The sequence below is a fragment of the Anoplopoma fimbria genome, chromosome 18, assembly GCF_027596085.1.
Source record: "Anoplopoma fimbria isolate UVic2021 breed Golden Eagle Sablefish chromosome 18, Afim_UVic_2022, whole genome shotgun sequence".
NCBI classification, from domain to species: domain Eukaryota; kingdom Metazoa; phylum Chordata; class Actinopteri; order Perciformes; family Anoplopomatidae; genus Anoplopoma; species Anoplopoma fimbria.
Window position 1 is genome coordinate 21,671,746 of NC_072466.1, and position 11,767 is coordinate 21,683,512.

The 11,767-nt window shown below is 39.0% G+C and overlaps 1 protein-coding gene across 1 annotated transcript; it reads left to right on the forward strand.

Moving 5' to 3' along the window:
* The first annotated feature begins 2,463 nt into the window (after positions 1-2,463).
* On the forward strand, positions 2,464-4,186 carry LOC129107469 (uncharacterized). Its single transcript, XM_054618963.1, has 2 exons — positions 2,464-2,538; positions 2,787-4,186. The coding sequence occupies exon 2, from the start codon at positions 2,796-2,798 to the stop codon at positions 3,672-3,674; it is 879 nt and encodes a 292-aa protein (XP_054474938.1). The 5' UTR covers positions 2,464-2,538; positions 2,787-2,795; the 3' UTR covers positions 3,675-4,186.
* The last annotated feature ends 7,581 nt before the right edge of the window (positions 4,187-11,767 follow it).

Consider the following 11,767-nt stretch of genomic DNA (forward strand, 5'->3'; position numbering starts at 1 on the left):
ACTCTCATTTTTTGGTGTATCTTTGGTAGTTCATCTTTTTACCCTGGCAGCTTCTCATTTCTCAGTTAGTTTGGTTCTGAGTGAGTTCAAACAGAACACATCTGTATTAGATGTTAGAGATGTTATTATAGTTGCAAACCAAATGTTTAAATGAGTCTGCAGAGTCACAATAAAGGTGCATTTCAATAAAGAAAGTGTGTGTGTGTGTGTTCGTGTTCGTGTTCTGCCTGTTTGTAATGGATGCGTCTTCCTCAAAGTCCTGCCAAGAACACAGGTGTTTATCCTCTTCAGAGAAGGTGTGACTCACACAGAAGTGATTAAAACACTTCATGGTACAAGAAACTGTTGTTTTAAACACTGTTAATGAATTATTTCATTTTAAAGCTATATGTCACTTTTTCTGCACATGAATCATAAAGCCTGAGAAAAGCCTTTTTCATGGTAGCAGAGCTGAGAATTCTCAACACCAACAATGATGTTAAATCATTTTGGTGATGGGTTCTTTCACTTTTTTTCATTATAAAACAATGTGATTTTTATATTACAGTTATACTACTGGTATGATCACAAAGCATCAATATTATATGATTTATTCTGTTAAGCCTGAAGTCAATGAAATCAATCAAACTATTTCATAATTCTTCAGACTCTCTATAGACTTCACTCCGAGAGTTTTCATGTGTTTTCATCACCTCAGTATCATCAATGTTATCATGCTGACAAATCATTAATCAAACTGCAAAACAATTTTTTTTTGACTCGTGAAGAATTTAAGTAAAAACCTTCCACTTTTATTACTTAAAAACACAACATTAACTTAGAACACCTTGTGATGTAAAACTGCTTTTTCAGAAAATGTAGAAGTACTTTCTAGCATCATGTTTAAACAAACTATCATTGGTCATGATGAATAAAACGTTGGCTGAATCAATATGTAGAATTCATAAAAAGAGTAGTTTAGGTACAATTTTTTCATTGATTTAAAATGCCTGCAGAAAAGTAACAAGTAAAATCTAAAAGTATTATTACTCATAAAAATCGAAATCATTTTAAACTGTCTTCTTGTGTCTACCAAATGCGAGAACACAATAATAAAGCTAATGCGTTGTTTCCATACCACAAACCAGAAGTTTATTTCATGTGTGTTCAGTTTTGTAACCAGAACAGGAAGAAAAGTGGAATTCTATGATAAATGGTGCCAGGATTTCAGTACATTCACAAGAACAATAAACTTACAGATGACTGAACAAACACTAAATGGGAACATTTGTGGGCGTGTTTGTTATAGTTGGGGGGGGTTTTCTTCCTTATCCATACTTCTTCCTCAAAGTCCTGCCAAACACAAGACTTGAAGATAACCCAGCACAAATAAGCCTGAGTGACAAGAGAGGACAAGGAGGACAAACTAGGGAGAAGAGAGACATGTTCTTGTGGGACATCGAACAACAAATGTTAAACCCCAGAAACAGTCTACATTTGATCAGAGACACATGAAAGAAATGCTGAATGAGTGTGTGTAGGTAGGCTACATAAGCCCAAAGCCACGCAATGTTAATGTGGTTTGACTGCATCCATTTGTCGTTCTTCCTGTAAGTAGCAGACGTCCAAGTTTGAGAGAACGTCTCGTTCAGTGAGTGTAGCTGCCTTGACATCCTCATTCAAGAAACTGATTCCCGCTCATTTATTGGTTGTCCAGCGTCCTGTTTTGAACGACAGCACCACAATAGCAGGCAGCGTGAGCAGAAGAAGCAGTATGGACAATCATGATGACAAAACCATGAATAGTTTGTAAACATATACGGAGAATATGGATCCTGGAGATGAAAAGAAACTTCAGGCACTGAGCCACATGACCTGAAGAGTGTGAACTTAGAACATCGCTGTTTGTAACAATAAAAAAAAGTATCCAAACAGCTTTAGTTTTTCCTTTTGTTGAAAAATGTACTTTACACGTTTTATTCAAAAGATTGATTTAAAAATCCAATATTATTTTTGTCACTTTTAGACACTATTAGTTCAGAGAGGGGCGAATGCAGAGAACAAGGTTTTAGACAGCCGAGGTCAGAGCTAAGGAGTTTGAAACATGACTTTAGAAGAGAGACTTGGTGAATATTATGGATACGGACGAAAAATAGCTATGATGGCATGAGTAACTACAATTTTCACCCATGTCTCTCATTGTACATGGAAGGTTGGACTAGTTAACACTAAAGACATGATTGAATCCAGAATGTCCAGCTGCACCATTTTATTGAGCTGGAAACCATTAGATAGACACAAAAACCACACATGAGCATTGGAACAAAGAATTGTTTGTGCTAGTTTTGGCAGCAGTTCAGAGATTGAATTTGATCATGTTTACTTAAAGGGAATCAAGATATCAGTCTGGTTTGTCAAGATATTATTTCCTTTGCATGTGACTCATGACTCGTATCTTTGTTCTCTATATATAGGCAGCTAACCTGCAGTTAGTACAGCAGAATCCAGAGGACCAGCTGACTTCTTACTGCCGCTCTATCACTGACTGTCAGCAGACACGTAAGTCTTCAAGAATGTATGTTTTCTCGTTGTGGAAGTACAGTTTTCTATTTCAGATCTTAATCGATTATAATCACTGTGAATAGTGTAAATGGGGGCAGAATAAATGCACATTTAAAATGTTATTTATTTTAGATGTCATTATCGTGATCCATGTTTGAATTTGTAGTGATAATATTGGAGCTCATCTGAAGACGCACAGTCATGCTGCTAACTGTTTACTCATGATTTGTCTTTCTTTTATGCAGTCGACCACCATGACTACCTACATCTCAGAACTTGCTGTGTCCCTGAACAAAGTAGATGAGCAAAATCTCAGAGACAGGATCTTCAAGCAACTCCCAGGTAATCTGAACAAAGGAGCAGGTGGAAATAACATCTACCTTTGGTACAAAAATGGGCCAAAAGCAATCACCAGGCTTCAAGTTTCATTCAAGGCTGACATGACTCCTGGATTGATCAGTGCAGGGTACACAAAGATCAATAAAGATCTCAATGCTGGAGTAGGAGGTGATCAGATCTACCTTTGGTACTACAAAGGGTCTGGAGAGTATGATACTCCCATAGTGGACATTGATGTTACTACTGATGCAAACAATGAAGCTGCAAAGTTTCAAATCGGCTATGAGAGACTGGCCTGTGATCTGAACCGCGCCGCCGGAGGGGCCTGGATCCACATCTGGATGAAGAGAGAGAAACAAACCTACATCTGCGACGTCACTGCCACTAATTCCTACGGAGCAGACGCCTACCTGTTTGGCAACAGTTTCATCCGAATGGATGAAGATACTAGCAGGGGAGCAGGAGGATCGTACGTCTTCATCTGGTACCGTCAGACCACCGACCCCAAGCGTGCCCTCACTGACCTGCAAGTGTCCACCACCAAAGATGAGGAACGCAGTTATCAGCAGCGTGATTACAAGTCTGTGAATGTTAACCTCAACGATGGCAACTGCGGTAGCATAGTGTACCTGTGGTTCAAGAAGGAGGGATCCAACAATCCCATTAAGGCCATCGCCCTCCTTGTCAACACAGCTTTGATTCCTGAGTACCTGAAGGCTGGTGTCATTGTTATCGAGAGAAATCTCAACTCCGGCAATCGTGGCTGGATTGAGTACCTGTGTGTGTACCAGTGAAAGCAAAAAGCCTTCTTCATGGTGCAGAGCTGAGAATTCCCAACACTCACTAGAGTGGAAAGAAAAGTCCAGCCATGCCGTTAAATCTTTTTGGTGATGGCTTCTTACACTTTTTTTTTCTCTTTTTAATATATTAAAATGATGAATCATTATATTACAGTCACTCAATAATATCTCAAGTATCAATGGTTTATGGGTTTTAATGTTAAACAGATAAAGCAACTGACCAAAAGTTAGGACAAAAAGATGAACTCCTATTTAACATTTTGGGGATGGTCTCCATCACTTTTTCTTTCTTTTTCACTATAAAACAATGTGATTATTATACTACAGTAATACTACTGATAATACCAGAAAGCATCAATAATATATGATTTTTTACTGTTAAACCTGATGTAAATGAAATCAATCAAACTATTTCATATAGTTTTTTTCCCCCAACAATGTTAATGAATGATTGAATATTAAGTCTCTGTATCACTTTATTCTGCTCATTTCCTGCTTTTCAATAAAGACAACTTTGCATGTTAACTGTGTTTGCTTCAGACTCTAGAGAAACTTCCCTTTGAGAGTTTTCATCCCCCTCAGTCTCATCAATGTTATCATGGTGACAAATCATTTAACAAACTGCTAAAAGTGATGTTTTGGACTCAAAGTGGTGGAAGAAGTACAGTCAAAGAAGCAAGTAAAAGATCTGCATTAAAAGAATGTACAAAAGTACTAACATCAAAATATACTTGAAGTACAAAAAGTAAAGGCCACCTTACACAAAAGGGTCCAATTCAGAATAAGAATGATGTTATTGTCTTATAAATACAAAGTACAATATTTGCATGAGAAATGTAGTAAAGTAGTACAATAATGTAAATTACAGGAACCTCAAAATATTACAAAAGTACTTGAAATATATATTTAGAAACATTCCCCATAGTGGACCCTTGAGCTGGTCTATTGAACGTAGTACATATTAGAGTGTTATATCAGGGGCTTCACACAATGTCAGTTATATTTCATGTCAATCACAATCACTGTTTCTGCAGAGTCAGAGTAAAATTGCATTTTTAAAGAATGAACAATTTGGCAGAGGTAGGGCAACTCCTTTCCTCTGATTGGCTCTCGGCATACATGTGATCAGTCCAGTGATCCCTTTTTATTAAGGTTTTCAATATCCACTGCATGTATGTGTGACCCATACTTTAATTTAGTTTATTTACAATTATTAAAAGTAATATAAAAACAAAGGATACAGCAACAATCCAAAAGAATAAACTGCAGATATAACAAAACCACTCATTGTCTACAGGTGGAGGTATGTTAAAATAATATCAGGTATTCATTTCCATTTCCGACAATTTGAGACAGCTGTCCTAATTATTACAGAACTTCTTTTTTTGGCCCTGACCCTTTTGTTTCAGATCAAACAGTGCAGTCTTGGCTAGGAAGAGTTGAGGAAACTCCTGGGCTAAGAGAAAGCATCAGTGAAACTAGTGCTACAAATGCACTCAAAGTCTCTCTGTCAGTGGTTCATCCATTATTGAGCAGGATAACTCAGATACCTTTGAAGGAGACCAGAGGGTACAGGAACACTATAGATTGTTCTGGTTCTAGGAGAGAATGTTAATCCTGCCACATGGTCTCCCATTGCCTTTGGTTCATTGGGTAGTTTGGTGTTCATATATCCATCCACTTAAGTGAAGTTAATGGGCCAAGACCTTGACCTAAAATGGGCACAGAGTTAGACGGATGCAGCCTAACACATCTATTTTCCCATTTAAAAACACATTTTTCCAAAAATGAACAAATGCCTCTCTCAATACTAAGGATTTTTGTTATGCTGCATAGCTGTTTCCAAAGGCGAGTATCTGATGGCAGCATCATGCTCATTCTGCACCTATGCCCTTTTCATTTCCACATTACCGAGCCCCTTTCCCCCCGTCCGCCAGAAGTCGTCAGACTTTATTCCTCTAATCTAACATCCTGCCGCTCCCATCTGCCCACCAATCACCTCATTCCCCTCACCTGAGCTCCTCCACCAATCACCTCATTCCCATGTAGGCCACCCACTATTTATACCGCCTCAGAGGCCTTGTTGAGAAACACTCTTGTTGTGCTGTCAGCACATTTATACAGAAGCTAATGAGCACAGCACACTTCCTCATCCCAAAACTCTGCTCTGACATGATGTCTTTGTTTCGTCAATGGCACTTGTGAAAGTGTTTGATCTTTAGTTTTTTTGTGGCCACTTTGTTGCTAGCTGCTGCCTGTTTGCACATCCATCTGACACATTTATTTGGAGTCCAGCTTCTGGCCACCTGGTTAATGCAAGTCCATCACTCACTCTCCTTCAAGCTCTGTTTTGGTCTCCACCAATTCCTGAGGCAAATATCTGCCTCTTTAGCTGCTATAACTGCTCCTTTTATGTCCTTCAGCTAGTCACTAACTGTGTCTGTCTGCTCCTGGTGCTGGGCGGTAGCATACAGTGAGTTTATGTGAGGTTTTGTATTGCGACTGATGAGAGCAACGAGACCCATCAAAACAAAAACCTACTACTCCTGTTACTGCAGGAGCAACAGCCGGCCATTGTAAATGATTCCACAAGAGGGAACTCCAGAGAACGCAGATCATATAGAAATTCTAGATTAGCATGATGTAAACAATAAACACGGTGGCACTTGAGCGGTTACTATATTGTTAATTCTGAGAATTGCAGCAGAAAGAGAAAAAGCCGGCCATAGCAAATGGGATGTGAGGCGACTAAATCAGGAGCTCCCTGTCACATCACTATACAGCCCCTACTGGTCATGTTGCGTATTGCATCTTGGATATGCGACGCGTTGACTTCTGAGGACGTGCACATACCCCAATTAAAAAACAATAACTCTGAGTCCAAGCCAAAATAGCTCTGCTGACATCATCAGGGAAAGTAACCCTCAAGACATCATCAGTTTTTTTCTCAGACTAGACAAAAGCTCCTCCAGAGCCACAGTGGACATTATACAACTGTGTTTTACAGGTTAAACAATTCTAACCATGACTAGTTAATTGAACTGGATGTCTAACATCGGCGGCGTACCCTGGAGGAAGAGAGAGGCCCAAATGTTTCATCATACCTATAATGATTTGTCTGCAACATCTTCTTTAATGGTAGTGTGCTACTGTGTGTTGTATCATGTATGTAGTAGTGTGGTGTATAGTGTAGTATAGTGCATATTGTGTGTGTGTATATAGTGTTAATGTGTACACTATTGTACATTTCTTACACTCTGGATTATTACAGTAGTACAACATGGTAAACAGCTGACTGCTTACTTCACATATCGTGAAGGAAAATTCATATGATGAGCTTATAAGATAAATAAAAAAATATTTTTCTATTTCGATATATATACTTCATAATAATCCAATTCAATAATATAAAAGTTTTGTTTTTTTCTTGAATTACACTTTGCCGAAAGTACTTGCATACCTTTCCTCTAGTAACAATTCTATTCTATTCAAAAAAAATGAGTGGTATTCCTACTTTTACTGAAGTAAATGATCTAAATATATTTCTTTCACCACCATTTGAATATTAAACCAGGTGGGAATCGAGGAACCCTGTTTAACACCGTCTTTGGTTTTGTTTTGTTTTGATAAAGTCAATTATCACAGAATATACTTCTTTTTTTTGTCCATCATTAAAAAAACTATTTACAGTGCAGCACATTCTACCAGATGAAGTCAAGAGCTCTGTTGAAATCAAAACATGATTGCCCATACATATACAGGTGTGACGCGTGAGGACGTGGTTTGTTGTCTCATAGTCTGGTGTAAAATCGATCGAACATTCTACATTGTTATACTTCTTTTGTAAACCTTGAGCCAGATGCAGATGAGCCAAAGGCTTTTTTTAAAGATCGGAGATGTCTGCTACCTCATAAAGGTCCTCCTCTCTGGTGATCCTGTCCCCATTCATGCAGATCGTCATGTCTTATTTTTATTTTTATGACTGAGGCCATGCCACTGTCTCTGCATCCTCGCAGGCACCGAATGACCTCTACTGTCATCTGTGCTGTGCTGAGGAAATGTTAGTCAGGAATGAGGAGCAGGAGAAACACTGGCACCTGGTGGCAGAAAAGGGTTCGGTTCATGTGGGAGGAGGACTGCAGCCTCAGAAAAGGTTCGGCCACTCTCTATCTACATAATACTATAGTCTATAAATACTCCTAATGACATTATCACTCAATTTGAATGTAACAAATTCACATCCATAAGGCAAGATTCTATAAGTCCTCCCCAAAACTTTGATATTTTTCAAGTTGAAATCAATTGTTACATGGATACATTAACCCTGATGACAAACACAATAAGTGAAAGTACGTTGCAGTTATTTTAATTATTAATTTCTGTAGCCCCTAATTAAGTATGTTGACTTTTTTATGTTATTGTTTATTAATTATTTTTAAATACCTTATTTCTTATATTTAATTTACTTTTCTTATTCCATTTTATGAACACCTTTTACAACACTTTTCTTTATCTTTAATTTTGTAAGATTGTTCAAGACCTGCTGTTCAATAAAATAAAATGTCATCATCATTCTATCCTCTTAGACATTTGTGTGAAATTTTCACAATAAGTAAATTCATTCTTAAACTATGGCCAGAAACTTGCTTTGTGAGTTTACGACCAGATTCTAATCAGTTCATTGTCAACCCTGTATCAGGTTCAATGGATAATCACTGTTTAGTGAGTCAACTGTTATTTCTATCAGGTTGAACATCACATTAGGAAACAGTCCTAACTTTTTTTAATACATTCTCAAGCGTCATAAACAATCTCTCCTGTGGGAAAAGGTTCATTCTCAAGTTCAGGTGAACTTTGTATGAATGAGCGAATGCAGGCTACCCATAGTGCATGTATTTTGTGAAAAGTACAACAATCAACACAATCCATAACAATTCATACGTTTTTTTAATTATTTTGTGCAAGTTCAAAGACCGGAGGGTAATTTAAAGGATAAGACTGGTCTCAGTAAAAGACGTGTGTCCAGGGGCCTCGCAGGACCACCATCTGGCCCTGCTGTCTCACCTCCATCAATAAGAAAACATAGACTAGACTGCTGACAGGGGATCAGTCTAGCAGTTAAACAGCAACAACTGCAGACATAAAAACACAGCCCAATGTTCACTGTAAAACTCTCTATTCAGTGATCATTCTGTAGTTTCTGCTGTGGAGTGTTTGATCAAGTTTGGTGTTTATTTGTTTTCTTACATTTCAAGTACAAATTAGCACGGCGACTCAGATTCTTGTTGAGGAAACCAACCTTGCTTATATTCAGAAATGCAAAATCAATCTTTAGGGGTCAAGATATGTCGGCGGTTTAACAAGATGTAGAGATCCAGAGATCATTAGTGGGTGACGGACAGTGTGTTTAGGTTTTCTGATCCTGGTTTCCAACTTTGATGAATTCTATAGTTATATTACTCAAACAGTTAAACAGACAAACAAAAGGTGCAGGGTTCCCAGGTCTTACAGTTACACTCACTGCAAAAAAGGGCAAATACAAACTAGGCTGAGTGACCTTTACAGTGGTTACTGCTAAAGGTGGAGTCAGCCATTCTGGCGAAAGATGACTTCAGCCAATCAGCTCCCTGTTGCTGATTGGCTAGAACAGTGTGTGTTTCCCATCAGAGCCAGGGCTGCGTATGGACCCCAGATGTGCACTCGCAGAATGCACAGCTAACTGACCGTGAGGAGAAATTCACTAAATGTGACAAAAAGTGTACTGGATTAGAGTCACTGACTCCGCCTTTCTAAAGGGCTACTAGTAGTTCCTGACTGAGAACCTGATGCTGTGGTTGTGGAGGCGTTCAAGGAGACTGGTTTTATGGAACGCAGCTCCTGGAGTGTACACCCCTCCCCTGTTAATAACGACAGAGAGAGAGAGAGAGAGAGAGAGAGAGAGAGGGATGATGATGCTTGAAGAAAAGAGGGAGGCAGATATAGATGAGACAGAAGGACTTCACCAAGTCTCCCATTTATAAAAAGAAAAGGGACTAAACTGACCTCCTGGGCAGAGAGTGCAGCTCATTCAGCAAGGTTACCGCTGCTTGTACCAGAGCAGACACTGTAGCGACATAACCAGGCTCTGTGAACCAGAACAAAAACACAAACATGGACATGAAAAAAGTTGCAGAAATGGTCAACGTTCATGTTTTTTTAACTTGCCCCTTTAAAAATAGTTTTGTAGCGGTTTTCAAATGACAACAAAGGCCAGAGTTAAGTGTCATGCACCAAGGAATGAATCCGAAAACGCCGCCCCACTCCATATTTTGAGTCCTGTCTCCGTGATAATAGAAATTCTTGATTCTATTCAGCTTATCAACTTTGTCTCTTACTGCCATCGTACCGCCGTGGCCTTGTACTTGCCCCACGTCAACCCAGCATACACCATCCTGCTGCTGTAAATACTCCCTAGGGCACCAAATGTGGATTAATCCACCACAGAAAATAGTCCCCAACAAATGCACGATTTATTCCCGTTTGAGTAACATTTGCTCAAAACATCACAGAGCCTTCTTATACTGAAAAATACATCAGACGGATCCTTTAACAACTAATTGCAGTTATTAAAGTAAAACTTCTTAATCAGACCGAAGTGCCATTTTATTTAATTTCTCTATATGAACTGAAAAAAGGTAGATGTGGAGTGATTCAGAGATCTGGAGCCAAATCTACTCACTACCACAGTCAAACATTCACAACACCACTTGTACTACTACATAGTAGGAAAAGCAGAGGTGTTACTTATGACACCTGACAAAATAATAATAAATTGTATGATAGCTATATGTTTCCATTAAACACAACCAGAAGCCCATGTGTACTGTAGTTGTGGCAGCTTTACCTGCTCCTATGACCTGGGTGCAGATCTTTGCGTTGGGTCGGCCGTGTGTGGGATCGGAACCCTCTGAGTAGCCCTCCCCGAAGAGCGTCAAGCTGAAACACGTGTCTTCTATCTGAGGGAAGAGAAAGAACCAAATGAGCGGGAAAAACACAGTAGGATAGAGAAATCTAGTACATTTGCTTATATCAGTGTGTTTTTGTATCCCTCATACATTACAGACCACATACATTTAATTTGACATAACATTAAGGCACCTAAAAAGAACTAGTTTTTCTCTAAAACATATTTTAAGAGTTTAACACTCATTACATCAAATAAACTGTCATCACATTTTGATTCGATAAATCCTGATTTTCCCAAAACCCCTCCAAACCAATCAGTGACAGAAACCCAAACACTGATATCTCCCATGTAAAATAACCAAAACCGGTGATACTTTGGCAGATTCTTTTCTCTTCATTGTTTGACCCCATCGCTCCATATGAGAAGATGATTGAGAAAATAGGTTTTCGGGCTTTGAACAACACAAACTTAATAACCCGGAGCAGTTTCTGGATTTCCTTTCCCTTGGTTACTGCAGGCGATGTTGGGCAGCCATGCACATATTCATCTCAGGGTCCCAAAAGGATACAAAAAACTCATACAGTATTTTACGGCACCTGCTTCATGGTTGGACCAGACTTGGTGAACAAGCCAAAGGAGAAGAGTGATGGGAACTTTGGGAAAGACAAAGAACAAATATAAATTATTAACATGTCACATTTCATATATATATCGTCGCCGCAGACAACACAACGCTGGTATGCTGCTAAATAATGAGAGCTTTCCCAGTCCGCTTTAGGCTTAATCAACATTGTCTAAACTCGTTTGGGGATGGCTTGATGTAACAGACGATAATTTACATGTTTAAGTCCCACACTCCAGCTTTAAGTCTAAAAGAGTCCTAAAGCTCCTAATAGCTTTAAATAAACTCCACTACCAAGGGTCTCCAATGATCAAAGTAGACGTTACAAACAGAGGTTGGTTGATCATGATGATGATAATGATGATGATGATGATGATGATGATGATGATGATGATGATGATGATGATGATGATAGCTACCGTGGTGAGGAGCTTCCTGCCCAGGCTGAATTTGACCATGAACCAGAAGAGGAGGCCTCCACAGAGGAGCTTAACGACCGAGAAGAGGCCACCGATCCCG

Excerpts from the sequence above, each read along its gene's own strand:
- LOC129107469 (XM_054618963.1), top strand. The coding sequence starts at position 2,796 with ATGACTACCTACATCTCAGAACTTGCTGTGTCCCTGAACAAAGTAGAT.